The following is an 18,553-nucleotide window of genomic DNA, read 5'->3' on the forward strand; positions in this document are numbered from 1 at the left end:
AAATATTTACGGTAAACTGCAATTTATATGCAAAAAATATAGTCAAGATACAGGTGAAAAACCAACCATCCAACAATACAATATAATAATTATTATACTTACAATATTAATAATTTTTAAGTAGGAGCATGTACCTAGGAGTTAAAATTCATTATATTTTATATTACTAGCTGTGCCTCACGTATTTAACTACCCGTCTACAAAACTTTAGGAATTGCTTCAAAAAACAGTGTGTTTTTAACTATTGTCATTCATTCCTTCAACGAAATTGGTGATATTCTTGTGAAAGCGTAACAGACATACACGTTTATAATATTAAAATGGATTCACCACCTCTATTTATAACTAATCTATGCAATACTTTGAATTCAATCAGTTCACAGTTGTGTCCTTGTAAGTTAAGCTTGCAGACGTGTTTTAAAAATTAATAATAATTCAAAGTTTTAAAATCGTGAGAAAAATCGAGGTAAGGATTATATTGTTCTAATTATTCGACTTATCTTGTGTTTCTGTTTATTCCTTCAAGTATGTATTTGTAAATGGATTTTGAGTTTTTTTTTCATAAACAGGATATCATTATGCAGTCATTTTATGTAGATTTGTAGTTAAGTTTTTAAATCAAAATAAGTGTGGTATGTAAATGGAATGAGTGAGTAGCATAACTGTACACAGTATAGTTTATTTACTACTAGCCAGTACTAGCTTACCACCCGGATATTATACCTATACCAAAACCTTCCTCTTGAATCTCTCTATTTATATCTATTAAAAAAAAGCATCAAAATCCGTTGCGTAGTTATACAAAGGGACATAGGAAGTAGGGACAGAGAAAATGACTTTGTTTTATACATAGGTTTTATACTATGAAGTGATAATCAAGGTAACTATGATGGTTTTTAGAAAATTTTGCTATCTCCAGTATTAAAAGTACTTTTCCTCTAGGGTCCATCAAAAATTTCCACCCTCTATACTTAACTATTAAGTTTTATTTATTTATGTTCAATTGATTAACAAGTTTCATCCAAATTAATTCTACTTTAGCTTAGGTATATAAAACAATAAAAACACGACTATAATCTAAAGATTATTAGTCAGCTTTTTAAAGTCCAAAAACTTTTAAAGAGTCAGTAAGCCATTCAGGTATTTTTTAAATAAAATTTCATAGAATTTTGACAAAATTAATTAAGAAGAGAAAGTCTATAGGTAGGTAGGTACTTACTATTAATTACTACATATATTGTAATTATTTTTAAAGTCTGTTTGTTCGTCTGTCGTTCACGTCGCAACGCAGCGATTTTCTAATATGATTTTTTTTTATTTGGATACTAGCGGTCCGCCCCGGCTTCGCCCGTGGTACATATTAACGTTTTCTCTACATAAGAACCATCCTCGTACTTCAAGGAATATAATAAAAAAAGAATTATCGAAATCGGTTCAGCCGTTCTCGAGTTATGGAATTACAACGAAAAGTGGCATTGATTTTTATATATTAGATAGGTAGGTAGTTATAAGGTTAGAGAGTGACAAAGGCTACTTTTCACCAAGGGAAAATATTGTTATGGGGAATATCTACTAGCGAAGCTGCTGGCGAAAAGCTAGTTACCTACTTACTATTCTATTATCTGTGTTAACCACTAGTAATAAATTTCTAGTATTTCTAAAGTTTATTAATTGTTGTTACGAATTACGATATAATACGTTTCCGATTTAACCCCAAAACGAATTCTTTTAAGAGTAACATAGGCTATGAATTCTGCTACATCCTTACCTATACATGGACTTTCCAAACACAAACATGTATAGTTTTACATTATCTGTGTTCAAGTTTATGGTATTTACAACCGACTACAAAAAATGGAGGAGGTTCTTAATGCGACCGTATTTTGTTTTTTGATAATAATAGGTATATGGAGCCGGGCAGATATATTTATAAGAAGACCTAAGTATAAAATGCGTATTCTTTTACCTGAGTATTGTTATTTTTTAAGATGTAGGAAAATTACTACAGTTTTAATGTGAATCAGAGAATGTTGCATTTTTTCTGTTTTTATTATTGTTATTTTCCTTGTTTTTTTTAATCTACTTCAAGTGCATATACATATAAGGTATGCGTATGGGTACCTACACGGTATATCTACGCAAACATGAAGTATTTTTTGTGCTGTTACGTATTAGAATCACACATAGTAGGTAGGTATGTATAATTAAATTTAAACATACCTACATATGGACAGAGAAAGCGACTTTGTTTTATACTATGTAGTTATATGGAAGTAAGCATCTAAGTAAAGGAAGATTGAGAATTACTTACAAATAAATAAAAATGTAATGTTTGTTTTTTGTTTTTATAAAATTTTGGGTGTTCTTAACAATGGAAGGCCAAATAATAGATTTCATTGAAACAATATTGATAGTAATAAAACTAGATTTTTAATTAAAATGTGACAACAAATTGCTCATAAATCATGCAAATTATAAATTATTTTACAATATTTTCCTTGTTCTATGGCGTAGTTACGATTTGAAGTAGGAAGATGACAAAATCAATTCATTTGTAGTTTTTATCTATAGTCTATGGTAGGTATATATATATATATATATATACTAATATGTGAGAAGTGTTTGTTTAAGTATTAACGCGCTAATCTCAGTCTGATTTTAAAAATTCTTTCGGTGTTAGATACTGCCCATTTATTGAGGCTATAATATTATATCATCTCGCTAAGATCAACAGGAGCGAAGCACTGCGCGTAAAACCGCGGAGCACAACTAGTTGTTTATAAGAATCATTTAGTCATAATAAATAATTATTCTTGTCTATAAACTTCTCTTATTTACATTTTTTGTGTAACCCTATTGACCATTTTTTTTTGTTTTTTTCATACATTTAAGTATTGTCGCTTTCTCTGTTCCTATTTCCCTTTGTATGCTAAAATATTTTAATCTCTCGGTTTCTTTTAATAGATAGAATGATTCAAGAGGAAGGTTTTAGTATAGAATTTAATAAGTTTTAGTCTTAAGACAAAGCGGGCGAAGCCGCGGGCGGGCTAGGTTTGAGAATAAAATAGGTTACTTAGGTCCTAGTAGGTAGGTACTAGGTACTCTGTTCTAAGACTGTCAAGTGTTAAGTGCACTTTTACAAAATAAATGATCCTAATATCACAGGCACAATAGCTAAATCGATCAATTTAAATTTTAAATTGATTGTAACTTAAATATTATATTGTTTTTAAAGCAAATAGATATACCTACTTAGGTACTTACCATGGTAAGATATTTTTCAATCACACAGGAAAATACGACAACTACCAAGCGAATACCTAGTTTAAAAATTATTGATTATATGGCTCCAATAACTATTAACTTTATAATAATATTAATATAATGCTATCACTAATAACAGCAATTTGTTTATTTATTACCACAATGCTGAATGCACGCTGAATGCATTATATAAAAAAAAATTACTACCGACTGGCGCGAAAAGCTAATGCAATATTCAAAATGACTAATTCCAAATTTAAAATATATTATATGATTCCAAATATGAAATATGTTTTTTAAATGTAACTCTTGAATGTAACAGTATTTATGGCCAGACTAATTTTGTAGATAATATTAAAATTAAATTATATACTTAAGAATCGAGCAAGAAGCTTACATCTAATACACTGGACTCTGGAGATTGCACTTTGAACGTTGACTTGTCACGGGAAGGTATGACCTTGAATGACGCCTGGTTGTTCCTTCATCCCTTTCACACCAACTTGCCAAGTTAGGTGTGAAAGGGACAAAAAACAACCAGGCGTCATTCAAGGTCATACCTTCCCGTGACAAGTCAACGTTCATAGTGCAATCTCCAGTGTATTACATATAAGCTTCTTGGAATCGAGTATAGCATATTGTCACACTGTGACACTAGATTAAACTGTATAGTAAAATTAACTAGAAAATAAACTGTATCTCTTAGGATTTAGGAATAATCCAGCTTTTAATGATCAAAGAAATTCGTTGGTTTATACATGAAGAACGTATAAAACAGAGCGTATGTGCCGAGCACACGTGTCAGAAATGATTGATTCAAAAATACCAAAATCGTCGCCTAACTCCATGACGTGACGGTACTGTCATGACGCGACATTGAAATTTTACTCTCGACGCGAGAAGTTTCACTTCAAAAATCAAATCTTTCCTCAATGATATTAAATACCTATAATTAGTAAAATGATGGAGAAGAAAAAAATTGTGTAGCTTTGTATTTGAATATATTATCAGCCTTACTTATAAAAACTGACTGATCTGTTGCTCAACTCCCTGATCAATGGTTAAAACTTAAAATAAATAAACTTACCTACCTACCTCTCTCAGCAGTCTCTCGACTCCTTCTCGACTCTCAATGTTAAAATCACAACACTCTCTCTCTCTCTCTGTTTTTTGATGTTTTGACTCTCAATGTTTTTTCTAGTAACATTATTGTAATAAAACCCACTATTCACGTAAAACTTCACTAAATTGTACTTTTTGACAAAGGTGAATGGTATAGACTTTATTTTGTATGACGTAAGTATATCTGACAGAAAATTAAAATTTAAAAACTCTTTCAAACATTTGTCGTTTGGATAACACAGATTCCTTTGAGATTATTGATATTTATTGATAAATTAAAATTCAGTTTTAAATTAAAATGAGTTCAACGATCAATAAACGTTCTCGTTCGACGAATTGGAGTGAGGAGGATAAGGTACGTACGTACGTAGATTTCGTGTGTACATTACACACGAAATCTAATAGAATGTACTTATTTTCTTACATGTTTTAATTATTAATAAATATATATTTCTCTTTAGAAATTGCTTCGAAAATTAGTGCTCGAGCGAGCACATATATTAGAGAATAAGGATACGTCGACTAACACAAATACAGCAAAAAAACTTGCATGGGAAGATGTTTTGTCTTGGTTGGTTTTGGTTATTTTAGTTTTGCTTATTCTAACAGTTTCTTATATTTAATAAATTTTTACCTGTAATAACATTATTATTGTATTTATATTTCAGTTATAATATCATTTCAGTCCATAAAAGGGATATGAACCAAATACAAAATCAGTGGAGGAATATGAAGAATCGGGCTAAGGCTTCAAATTTTAGAAAGGTAAGAAACATGACAGGCAGGGGGCCTCCGCCACCAAGTCCTGCTAATAATTCATAAGAAAATTAATATTTCCTTATTAGCTCCTAACTCCTTAAATAAAATAAAAATTAAATCTTTATTTAATTTATAATTTTTTTATAATTATTTTAGATTAATATTAAAATATTAATCTAAATTAACTCCTTTTTAGCGTATTTATTAATTCAATAACTTGTAAATTATCTTCTCTCTACCATCTATACGCAGACGATTTACAAATTTACACCCATGCAAGTCTTGAGCATCTTGAACAAGCTGTTGAGTGTATCAATAAAGATCTGCATGCTATTGTGACATGGGCTCATCAGTATGGACTTAAAATTAACCCAACGAAAACGCAAGTAATAGTAATAGGCAGTCCTCACTTCATATCTAGAGTTTCTTTTGAAGACCTGCCTGCAATTACTATCGATGGTGTTGATGTTGACTACAGTCCGACGGTTAAAAATCTCGGCATATGGTTTGACCAAACTCTATCGTGGACAGAACACGTACAACAGGTAAGCCGTAAGATCTTTGGGGTTGGTTCGATGTTAAGACGACTGCGCAATTTTCTACCAAAACCCACGAAAATTTTGCTCGCGCAGTCTTTGCTTCTTTCTATCCTTGACTACGCTGATGCAAGCTATTTAGACCTTACTGAGGAGCACCTTAACAAGTTGGAACGTCTTCAAAATTTTGCAATTAGATTTATCTTTGGTTTACGTAAATTCGACCATATCTCCGATTTCCGCTCACAGCTCAGATGGCTTCCTATCCGTCTTCGCCGGAATATGCATATCCTTTCCTTATTATACTCCATCCTTTTTGATCCTAGAACTCCTTCCTACTTGAAAAAAAGATTTGTGTTTATGGGGTCTTCTCATGAACTCAATCTCCGTTCCTCCAACAATCTAACGCTTCGTATGCCTGTTCACACTTCCAAATTCTACGATTGCTCTTTTACCGTACAAGCCGTAAGATTGTGGAACTCTCTCCCGACAACGATCAGGCAAGCCCAATCTTTATATAGTTTTAAAACTCTTGTTAAGAACTACTATCTATCTCTTTAATACTGTTTGTCTATGTTCTTTGCTGATTTAGTTATATTCTATTTATGTACATTTATTTTCCTCTCTTCTAATATTTGTATTCCTATACTGCTCATTTCTCCTTTGTTTTTGTATAATATTATTTGATTCTTAAGTTATCTTTCTATGTATAATTACAGTTCCTTGTATATGTATGTATTTATGCACTATCTACCTTTTTACTGATTTATTTTTCCTATATCCCAAGGTTGCCTGGAAGAAATCGCTTTTAAGCGATAAGGCCGCCAAATTGTACATTTATTATAATAATATCGTTTCTGTAAATTTTGTTTTTGTGTGCAATAAAGTGTTTTCTATCTATCTATCTATCTATTTATATTATTTTAATATAATTATTTTTTTTTTAGCCTGAATTGCCACGAGTAACAAAACCTACACATAATTTAAGAGCTAAACTAAAAAAAACGTAAGTATGTAATGTTGAAAATATAATGTCATGAAATTGCCTGTGCTTATTGTTCAGCTGAGATTTATGTGAAATAATGTTTAATTTTTACAGTGGGAATTCAAATTCCGATTACGAGCATCAATTATTCCTCCTTGCGAAAAAAAGCAGGGAGGATCTTATAAAGCAGCAACAAGAGTTGCATCTAATTAGAATAGAACAAGAGAGGGAGCTTCATGAGAAGAGGCTCCAAATACTTGCATTAGAGGAAGAATATTTACAAAAAAAAATAATAAAATTAGAAAGATAATAAAATATAGTTTTATTGATTAAAATAAGTTTCAATATAAATGGCCCTGTTTATGTTTTCGTCTTCATCTTCTATATTATCAGGGACAGTTGGATCGATTAATAATTGATTTTCAAGGTCTGAAGGATCTAGAAAAATACAAAATAAAGAATTAAAATATGCTTATTTTTTATGTATTGGCATTATTAAATATACTAAGTATACTATGTTACTTAGTTTGTACAAATACCTTGATTTAAAATAGACTGCTAAATTGTGCAAAACTGCACAAGCAAGTTATCACGGGTTTGGGACTTATAAGTGAAAAAACATTTAGAGACGTTTATAAGTAATGCTGATACAGCCTTACTTATAAACATGGACGAATATAAATTTATTGGGTCCATGCTTATAAACGTTGTCTTGATGTGCTATTAAATAAGTGAATATTTTTACTTTAAAGGACTTTACCAAAGTCTTTCATAAGTGGATGACATAAGCTTCAAATTAATAAGCTGAAGGACATAATATTGTGTGACAATAACTAAAAAATATTTTTAGAACGATGCATGGCAGAATTTCATTCCAAACATTTTTTAAATTTTCATGCATTTTTTTTTTTCAATTATCGTCATCATCACTACATACCTAGTATAAAACAAAGTCGCTTTCTCTGTCCCTATGTCCCTATGTATGCTTAAATCTTTAAAACTACCTACGCAACGGATTTTGATGCGGTTTTTTTAATAGATAGAGTGATTCAAGAGGAAGGTTTTAGTGCTATATAATTTATAATGTTTTAGACAAAGCGGGCGAAGCCGGGGGCGGAAAGCTAGTCTTTTGAATAATTCGTAGTAAAATACAAGAACTTTATACTAAAATATGTACTTTAAACTACTTACGTTTTAAACTGTAATATTATATACTCTAAGGTTTTAAAAATATAAAAAACAGATTTTTAAACGGATTTAAAAAAAATGTAAATCAGATTTTAAAAAGTTTTCTATTCCACTATCTACTCCTTCCTTAAATAATAGTTATGAACATAAAAATTTTATCTACATACTAGCTGCTCCGCGCGGTTTCACCCCCGAGGCTCCACAGTCCACTCCTGTTGGTCGTAGCGTGATGATAATATAATATAACCTATAGCCTTCCTCGATAAATGAGCTAGCACCGAAAGAATTTTTCAAATCGGACCAGTAGTTCCCGAGATTAGCGCGTTCAAACAAACAAACAAACAGACAAACTCTTCAGCTTTATAATATTATGGTATAGATTTATAAATTTCCAAACATGTTTATTTACAGGTACAACAATGGACTAACGTACAAAGTTATTAAAAATGTTAATACTATTTATTTTCCTTGTTTTCGCAAGCGGAGGATTACCCCAGAGGAGTAAGTTTTTGTTATTTTACAAGTGCGGTCATGTGTAACATCTTGTATACAAATTAGTTAATGCGGTGACTGATGGTTCAGTTTTTTAGAAGGATCAACAATATAAGTTTTAACTATAGTTAGCTATAAATATTTTTTAACTAGTGGTCCACCCCGGCTTCGCCCGTGGTACATATTTCGCAATAAAAGGTAGCCTATGTCCTTTCTCGGGTATCAAAATATCTCCATATCAAATTTCATGCAAATTGGTTCAGTAGCTTAGGCGTGATTGAGTAACAGACAGACAGACAGAGTTACTTTCGCATTTATAATATTAGTAGGTAAGTATATTATGGATTTGCTTTTCGGTTTTTAAAAATGTCAAAAATTTTACAGGAAAACTTGTTTATTTTTTTATAAAAAATTGCATTTATTCCGACATCTAAATTTTACGTGACTTTACCCACCATTTTTTTTTTAATCTATATTGTACATTACATAACAAACAATAATTATTGTTGTCAGAATTAAGTTTTTTATAAGTAGATTAAAAATTATAACGTGTTTTTGTTTTCACTTCATTTTGGCGTTAATATATTTAATTAGCCTATACGTATACGGTATAGCCGGAGTATAGTATACGGAGCTACTGTAAAATTATATACTTACCTATAAAAAAACAACATTTGTAGTGAAAAAAAGATTTGGTTAAAATCAACGTACTTACTATTTTTAATTGAAATTCGAACTTACTTCTGTACCTAACAAATAAGTTTAAAAATACCTTAATGTATTATATAATAATTATATTAACTATTTGTGCCTTAATTAAAGATTAAAAATAAATAATTATTTTTCAGTTGGTGAACCATGTATAGTACAGCCAACTCAAATAGTGGGTAGATGTGTGCCTGCCAATCAGTGTGTATCTGTTAGAGAGGATAATACGTAAGTATTACAAAGTTTAGTAGTAGTTTATTTAGATTGTTTGTTATGTGTTAAATTAATTACCTTCTTAATTAGCATAATAAGCGTGTTGGAATACGTATCGCGCGTACCGTAATTATTGGCAACCAGCTTTTTTGTTGTTAGCTAACTTGTCGAAAAAAAAAAAAAATTAGTTCCTTTTACGCTCGGCAGAGGCGCTTTTCAAATTCGCTTCAATACAATACAAATGGGAATTTGAAAATTATTTTTTGGGCAGATACGAATTTGACGATAGTTTTCGTGCTCTCCCCTCTGTATATCCAAACTTTATTATATTTATACACTAGCTTACCGCCCGCGGCTTCGCCCGCTTTGTCTAACAGCTAATAAATTATACATTAAAACCTTCCTCTTCAATCACTCTATCTATTAAAAAAAACCGCATCAAAATCCGTTGCGTATTTTTAAAGATTTAAGCATACAAAGGGACATAGGGACAGAGAAAGCGACTTTGTTTTATAGTTTATACTATACTATACTATGTAGTGATAACTAGCAAACCGGGCGAACTCCGTTTCGCCACAAGAGACACATTTTCTTTGCTATAAACCTCACGGAGCCCGAGACCTTTCCAACGAATGCAAAACCGTGGAGATCGGTTCGTGCATTCTGGAGTTATAGCGTCAGGAAGGAAAACCCGACTTATTTTTATATAATTTCTTTTATTTTTCAGCCGTAACGGTATAAACCCATCTATATGCTCCTACACATTTGATGGTGTGATAGTTTGCTGTAGAGATGGATCGTCCATTTTGCAAGCAGCCACACGGCAGAGCGAGTAAGTAATCTATACTTCTATACTCTATGCTAATATTATAAAGAGAAAAGGTTTGTATGTATGTATGTATGGTTTTCACGCATAAACTACTGAACCGATTATAATGAAATTTAGCACACATAAGTATATATATTTCTTTCTTTTTTAATATTTGCACACCCAATCAATGGGTAGAATGTATTAGCCACATAATATTGTAATTAAAACATCTATAATTTGTAACTACATTCTTGCAAATAAATATAATTTGAATTTGAATTTGAGGGTAACTTATAACTTGGATTAACACGTAGAATAGGTTTTATCCCGGAAATCCCACGGGAACGGTAACTATGCGGGTTTTCCTTTGAAAACGCGGGCGAAGACGCGGGCGAAAAGCTAGTATCTATACTAATATTACCTATAAAGCTGAAGAGTATGTTTGTTTGAACGCGCTGATCTCAGGAACTAATGGACCGATATCAAAAGTAATTTCATCGTTGGATATATAACTACGTGATCCCTGAGTGCTATAGATTATAATATTATGTACATGTACGACGGGCGAAGTCAAGACAAACCACTAGTATCATAACTTAATAATAAACTAGCTTACCGCCCGTGGCTTCGCCCGCTTTGTCTAAAACCTGATAAATTATATACTAAAACCTTCCTCTTGAATCACTCTATCTATTAAAAAAAACCGCATCAAAATCCGTTGCGTAGTTTTAAAAGGGACATAGGGACAGAGAAAGCGACTTTGTTGTAGTGATTACCTATTCAGGTAACTACTTACTTACATAATATTTTGTTATTTTACAAAATTTTTCGTTACAGTCGCAGGCCAGTCTGGTCGAATCAATCAGCAAATAGAAATAAAAGATTGAGACTCAGTGAACGAAGTGAGTATGAACTATGAATTTATAGCCATTAAGATATACATATGGAGACGACACCGCCTACATCACTTATGTTCCGCTCAATATAAGCCATATGGCCAAACTGCACTCAGTCGCTGCGCGATGGTCGCGTTCATGTCTTGTTTGTTTTATACCAAAAAACTATGAAACTAATCAAATATGCCCTCGAGTGTGTTACGATATAACACACAACCAGTTATATATTGTGACTACAACTTACATTTTTTTATATCTACCCCCAGAATGCGAAGAATACAGCCGGGGGGTGACACAAACGGTTGATTTCATCCCCCTCGTCCCAGACCCGGATACTCTATCCATATCTGCTGCTAAATGTGATTATAATGGGGTTGAACTGATCGTGGGGGGAGAGGCTGCTAGTACCGGGGAGTTTCCGCATATGGTAAATATTTGGAGTTAAAAAAGTTAATAATAAAAAGTTATAAGTGAAGTCCCGTGTCCCCGTAGTGGGGTAAGGGGCAGATGCATTATGCATACATCTGTTTCACTGATCGATTTTCTTTAGGGACAAGTAGGTGATCAGCCTTCTGTGTCCTACCAGACCGAGATATTTTTTTTTTTCTTCGTCTCCACCGGGAATCGAACCCAGGACCCCTCGGTTCTACGCTCACGCGTCAACCACTGTACCAAGGACGCTGTCAATAAAATAAAAGTTATAGTGGTCACAAAACATACAACTATCCTTCAACAATCCATGCATCCATGATCCATCCATACTCACTTTATTAAACACTGTAGGCAGCTATTATTCCTGAATAATATACTTCTTAGTATATCATTACTTATTAGATACTAGCTTTCCCTCCGCGGCATCGCCCGCGCAGTCAAAGAAAAACCTGCATAGTTCCCGTTCCCGTGGGATTTCCGGGATAAAACCTATCTTATGTCCTTTTTCGGGTATCATAATATCTCTATACCAAATTTCATGCAAATTCGTTCAGTAGTTTAGGCGTGATTGACTAACAGACAGACAGATAGAGTTACTTTCGCATTTATAATATTAAAGTATGGAGGATTAGGTTCTTTCTTTCTTAAAATTTCATGGCAATATCGTCACGCCCCCAAAATGCGATGATTTTGTTATCTTTACCCCAGCCCAATAAGTTTCACTTCTGACGCGTGTGCTCGGCATACACTCTTTTAATTGATATTATTTCTTTATTTCACAGGCAGCCATAGGCTGGCTGGACGAAGACCAGACCTCCTACATATTCCTCTGTGGAGGATCCCTTATCAGCTCAAGATTCGTTCTCACAGCCGGCCATTGTACTAAAACAACAAGACGAATAAATAACTCACCGACTATAGTACGTCTTGGAGATCAGAATCTGGACCCCAATGTGCAGGATGGAGCTGAACCGGTTGAAGTAAGTATACATACATACATACAAATATGTACACGTACACGTCTTGCACTTTAAGAGCTAACGCGCACGAGCAACTTTTGTCTCGTTCACTATTGAGTCTCTCCCATCAACTGTATGGGGAGTTGCGTCGCTACGTGCGCGCACTTTCATACATCCATCCTCACAAACCTTCGCATTTATAATATTAGTAGGATGTTGGCAATAATATTTATTTATTCCTTCACTATCTTGCATTTTTATTCCTTCACTATTTTACATGTTTTATTGTTCTGTTCCAATTGTATTGTGTATTGTTGTTCAATGTTTGTGGAGTCAAATAAGTGATCTAGACACGCGGCAGCGTGTCAAGCCGAGTTCAAGCGAAGAGAACTGGCGAGCAGCAGCCGTGTGTATATTTACACGAACCATTTCGAGCCACTTTTCACCCCCTTATAACTCGAAAACTATTTAAGTTATATAAACCAAATTTGGTACATATCAAGAGGACCTCAAGATAAACAAGAACCTTAAATTTCATAAATACAGATTAAACAGTTGCGTAGATATTAATATCCAAAAATCGCAATTTTTAAGACTGACTGACTTATAGACATATACAAAACCTAACCCACTTCCAGATGACCTAGAAAGTTCAAATTTTGTAATCAACTAGGTAATAGTGAGTGTACAAAGGAAAAAATCAGAAAATACTGAATTTATTTGTATTTAATTTTTTTTTTCAATGACATAAATTTTGTTTGTATGGAAAAATGGAAAAGTTTAAAAAAAAAGAAAATAGTATATTCACCTTACTAGTCTTAAAAAATAGATCAAAACTAATCAGTGGCCGAAAAAAATTTTGAAATCCATCAATAAATGACTGAGATATAGATTATTGAAGTTTACATATTTTAGGACGAAATATCTGTAGATTCGAAGCGCCTCTGACATTACACTCACTCGCGCTATATAGTATCGCTAGGGCGGATTACTTCGATTGCATGATCTGGGGGCACGGTAGTGCCCCCGCCAAGACGAGCCAAGCGAACAAGCGAAGCGCACGGGCACTACCTACCTTTTCTCGAAGCGCTTCGACGTTTTTTTTGAACCCTCATAACTTGGGTTTGGATTATGCTAGATCAACAAAATTTTCGAGATATATTGCCAATAGCGGACTTATTGAAAATATTAAGTTTTAATTACATTAGCTTTTATACTTCAGATTTTATTTATATCTAAAAAAGGCTAATTTCGTCACTGACTCACTGATGATCATCAAAATTCTTAGGGTATTTCCTAATGTCCTAGAAAGCTGAAATTTTGTATGTAAGCTAGTATTAGCACACAAACAACAAAAAAATTATAAAACTTGTAACTTTCATCCCCCAACCCCTTAAACTAGGGGATGGGAGTTTGTATGAGACCTGTAATTTTAAATTAAATTTTGATGACGCTAGAGGTCTAATCTAATAATCTAAAACTTGGTTCCCCTAGATATATATATATATATGCATAGGTACTCCTTGTTAAAAAAAATTAAAAATTTAATCGACATATAAAATTTTGTTACAAACAACTTACAAAAAGAAATGAAATCCCACCAAAAACATTTTCATGTAAAATGTTGCCAAGACGAGCCCATATGACTCGCACTGTGAAAAAGTTATCAGATCTCATGTAGAGCCAAGCTTCTAACACTACACGCCCTAACTCTACAAGGCCTAACTTCACAAACTCTACACCTTAGTCAAAATATGTGGCTTGGCCGTTCGTTACTACAAGAACTATTGTATAACACAAAAGTAATGAACAGTGAATTAATTAATTTTTCACCTTACGCCAATGTGAATGTAGCGAAATGGCCAAGCCACATATTTTGATTAAGGTGTAGAGTTTGTGAAGTTAGGCCTTGTAGAGTTAGGGCGTGTAGTGTTAGAAGCTTGGCTCTACATGAGATCTGATAACTTTTTCACAGTGCGAGTCATATGGGCTCGTCTTGGCAACATTTTACATGAAAATGTTTTTGGTGGGATTTCTTTATTCAAAACTGTTATTAAACGTAAAATAAAAGAAAATTGTAATAAAAATATTGCCTTTATTGCTCATACAGTTAAAAATAATATATAATTTTACATATTCACATTTATTTATTCTTTATTTATGAGTGTTTCTAGTTTAGTTTTAATTTCAGTGTAAATAAATAAATAAATAAATAAAATCTTTATTTTGCTTTAAACATGGTATTAAATGGTGATACAATTATATTAATAAAGCACAAACATGTTTAGCCAATACAAGCATGCAAAAATAATTACCATAAATGGTGTAATGGAAGAAGGCTTCGTCGAAGGTCGAAATGATTTAATTTGCGTAATATAAATATGAGTGAAACATCTTTAGGCGCGTTTAGAGTAAAATTTCAAGATCGCGTCATGGCAATACCGTAACGTCATGGAGTAAGGCGACGATTCTTCTACAACGATCTTTGCATCTTGGTAATAGTGTGTGTACAAATTCACGCTGGATGTTTAGAAAATCATGTAATCTTTTAAACAGAAAACGAGTTTAAAAAATTGCAGATAATGACGGGGCAATGTGCGCTGACTTGTGTGCGCTAACATACAAGAAAATATAGAAAATAATACTAAACAAACCATACAGAGAAACCGCAAGAAAAAAAAAATCGTATATAAAAAGTATTATATTTATAAAGTAAATCAAATTTGCAGAGTAATTTTCTGTACAAAAAGTAATGATATCCCACCAAAAACATAAATGTAAAAATTGGAGCCGAGTTCAATCGTTGACTTAATTTGCCAAAAAAAGAAATGAGATCTAAATGTGTGCCAAGTTCTGCAGACAGTCCAGAAATTTATTTACAAAGATGTATTAAGTTCTTAGGTTGACTGAAAACTCAATTGTTTTATTTTCCCTTAGAGAACAATGTTTATTCCAAAATATAACTTTTTTAATTTGAATAATATAATTATTTTCACAAAGCAAACAACTAATGACCTATTGAACCCCATAATTTGATGAGGCTAGTTTTACATACTGTTTATATTTTGTGAGGTTCTAAAAACTAGCCTCATCAAATTATGGGGTTCAATAGGTCATTAGTTGTTTGCTTTGTGAAAATAATTATATTATTCAAATTAAAAAAGTTATATTTTGGAATAAACATTGTTCTCTAAGGGAAAATAAAACAATTGAGTTTTCAGTCAACCTAAGAACTTAATACATCTTTGTAAATAAATTTCTGGACTGTCTGCAGAACTTGGCACACATTTAGATCTCATTTCTTTTTTTGGCAAATTAAGTCAACGATTGAACTCGGCTCCAATTTTTACATTTATGTTTTTGGTGGGATCTTTCTTTCCAGGTGGGCATAAAGAACATAATAACACATCCACAATATCGTTCTCCAAGCAAATACAATGACATAGCGTTAATAGAACTCAAGACAGATATAGATTTTAGTACAAATATACGGCCAGCTTGTTTATGGGTAAAACCCGACTTTAATGGACACACTAAAGCCTTGGCTACGGGTTGGGGGGTTACTGATCCAAGTGAGTATGAGAATGATTGTTTAAAATTATGTTTTGTAAAATTAATGTGATTTTTTTATAGTAACTAACTAGTGCTATATTATAAGTACATATTCTTCTTTGTATAAACTGCTAAAATTGAATTGATATCTATAAAAATGAAACACGTTTTCCTTGGTCACGACATCACGCGTGAACGGGTGGACCGATTTCGATAATTCTTTTTTTATTATATTCCATGAAGTACGAGGTTGGTTCTTATGTTGAGAAAGCGTAAATATGTACTACGGGCGAAGCCGGGCAGACCGCTAGTTTTTTTTTATAAAAATGAAATAACAGTTAATAATTATTACAATTTGAAATTTGCACAAATTATTGATTTTTTTTTACTTTTAATCTTAATATAATCATTGAAGTTATTGTACATCAATTTCAATTACAGACATTTATTTATCAACTACTAGCTTTCCGCTTTTGAAAGAAAAACCCGCATAGTTCCCGTTCCCGTTGAATTTCCGGGATGAAACCTATCCTATGTGTTAATCCAAGTTACTCTCTATATGTGTGCTAAATTTCATTGTAATCGGTTCAGTAGTATTTGCGTGAAAGAGTAACAAACACACACACATCCTAACAAATTTTCGCATTTATAATATTAGTAGGAAGTAGGACAGTAGGATGAAATATTGTGCCTTCGTTTTCAACTAACATCACAGACCTAAAACATACCAATTTTAATATTTTTTATTATTTCACAGACTCACGAATAACTGAAACATCGAAAGAACTACAGAAAGTGTCCCTAACATTACTAGATAATAGATATTGTGACCAATTACTAGTTGATTATATGAACAGGAATTGGCAAGGATTCGCCAATTCGCAGATGTGTGCCGGCGAGTTGAGAGGGGGGAAAGATACTTGCCAGGTATGAAAAGCTTTTTAATTAAGCGCCTGGGCGCTTGATTAAACAGAAAGCACGTTTTTTTCTGTATGCCATTATCTATATTTTTATTTAATAAATAAGAAACAATATATTATTATTACTTAGAAACAAGAAAATTTAAAATTCCTATAATAAATATCAATGAAATTATTGGGCAGGCCATTATTATAGAGCAGGGCAGGCAGAATACATATAAGTACATACTTGAATATGAAATTATATTTATTTGAAAGAATGTAGGTAGTTACAAATTTCCAACCAATACCCGCGGCCCCATCATTAAAGCGGCTCGACGGAACACAGTGAGGTTTTAGTCGGTAAGAATCCGACATAACCCACGGCTCCTTCCCCGGGGGCAGTGGGTATCTTTGGAAGATTTCCCCACTATAAAAAAAAAGGGCAGGCAGAATACATATATGTACTTGAATATGAAATTATATTTATTTGAAAGAATGTAGGTAGTTACAAATTACAGTTTTGGTTACAGCTAATACATTCCATCCGTTGTTTGGGTGTGCTAGTGTGCAAATATTAAAACGGAAAACAGATTAATCTAATTGATTAATAATGTACACAATTTTTTTTTTAGATTTTAGATGTCACGAAGACCACTAACGTTTATCCTCTAATGCAATAATCATAACATCCTACACACATATCGGGGCGTAATGAAAATCACTTTTGAACTTCTTGAGATTTATTTTCAGATCATAATCTTTTTTAGATAACTTATAACAGAGAAACAGCCGTCTTCACCCACGATCCCAATAAAAGAGAAAGATCATTCTTCATTCGCTCTCTGTTTCACATTCACTCAAAGTCTATCTTTCTTCCATTCTCATCGTTCAGAAACACAAATTAACCTTCTCATCCCACATGTTTTTAAATTTTAATTTTTCCAGGGCGACTCCGGTTCCCCCTTGCAAGTAGCGTCACGTGACAACCAATGTATATTCTACGTCATCGGAGTGACGTCATTCGGACGAAAATGCGCACAGTCAGGCAAACCCGCGATATATACACGAGTATCTAGCTATCTGGACTGGATTGAGAGTGTTGTATGGCCTGGTGAATAATTGTTATTAGGATAATAAATATTTTAGTATTAATTGTTTGTTTTATTTATGTACCTAACTACCCTATCACTACATCAAGTTTTAGAATTAATACAATATATCTATACTAAAGTTTGAACGCGCTAATCTCGGGAACTACTGGTCCGATTAAAAAAAATTCTAAATTTCTTGGTAAATGGGCTATCTAACACCATTAGATAGCCCATTTATCAAGGAAGGCTTTAAGATACATCATATCATCTCGCTAAGACCAACAGAAGCGGAGCACTGCGGGTGAAACCGCGGAGCAAAGCTAGTTTTTTATTTGATTACAATTATAAGTAGTAACTAGTTATTTTAAACGATGCAAATATTGACGTATGTACTATGAAAATATAGACTCAATCGCCTAGTAAGGGTGATTTTCCAACAATAATTCCCGAGGGTGTGTAGCGAGGAATGTGTTTGTAAATAACCAATAGTATCGTTTCAAACGCTGAACGCTTCAAAATTCAAACTAAATGAAGCGATATGATTGGTTCTTTACAAACACATTCCAGGCTACACGTCAAAAAATGTCCGACCGGCTGCGGCGTTGTTCATTGAAATTAAGGCCTTACTCCGTGGCAGTAAGGT

At 32.8% G+C, this 18,553-nt stretch overlaps 1 protein-coding gene across 3 annotated transcripts; it reads left to right on the forward strand.

Moving 5' to 3' along the window:
* Positions 1-390: 390 nt before the first annotated feature.
* On the forward strand, positions 391-17,971 carry LOC123704697 (venom protease-like). Of its 3 annotated transcripts, XM_045653127.1 has the most exons (13): positions 4,591-4,741; positions 4,848-4,957; positions 5,055-5,151; positions 6,629-6,687; positions 8,266-8,355; positions 9,195-9,282; positions 9,995-10,099; positions 10,916-10,980; positions 11,241-11,401; positions 12,189-12,386; positions 15,748-15,937; positions 16,675-16,844; positions 17,765-17,971. In XM_045653127.1, the coding sequence occupies exons 5-13, from the start codon at positions 8,301-8,303 to the stop codon at positions 17,936-17,938; spliced, it is 1,206 nt and encodes a 401-aa protein (XP_045509083.1). In that variant the 5' UTR covers positions 4,591-4,741; positions 4,848-4,957; positions 5,055-5,151; positions 6,629-6,687; positions 8,266-8,300; the 3' UTR covers positions 17,939-17,971. The 3 variants fall into 3 exon arrangements, with proteins under 3 accessions (XP_045509085.1, XP_045509083.1, XP_045509084.1); XM_045653128.1 differs by lacking the exon at positions 4,848-4,957 and having other exon boundaries at positions 4,596-4,741; XM_045653129.1 differs by lacking the exons at positions 4,591-4,741; positions 4,848-4,957; positions 5,055-5,151; positions 6,629-6,687 and adding an exon at positions 391-466.
* The last annotated feature ends 582 nt before the right edge of the window (positions 17,972-18,553 follow it).

The sequence above is a fragment of the Colias croceus genome, chromosome 30, assembly GCF_905220415.1.
Source record: "Colias croceus chromosome 30, ilColCroc2.1".
Classification (NCBI taxonomy): domain Eukaryota; kingdom Metazoa; phylum Arthropoda; class Insecta; order Lepidoptera; family Pieridae; genus Colias; species Colias croceus.

What these genes read in the sequence shown, in the direction of transcription:
- LOC123704697 (XM_045653129.1), top strand. Translation starts at nt 8,301, where the DNA reads ATGTTAATACTATTTATTTTCCTTGTTTTCGCAAGCGGAGGATTACCC. An exon ending in ATTGAGACTCAGTGAACGAA is followed by an intron (nt 10,981 to 11,240) that starts GTGAGTATGAAC and finishes ATCTACCCCCAG; the next exon opens with AATGCGAAGAATACAGCCGG. An exon ending in CCGGGGAGTTTCCGCATATG is followed by an intron (nt 11,402 to 12,188) that starts GTAAATATTTGG and finishes TTTATTTCACAG; the next exon opens with GCAGCCATAGGCTGGCTGGA.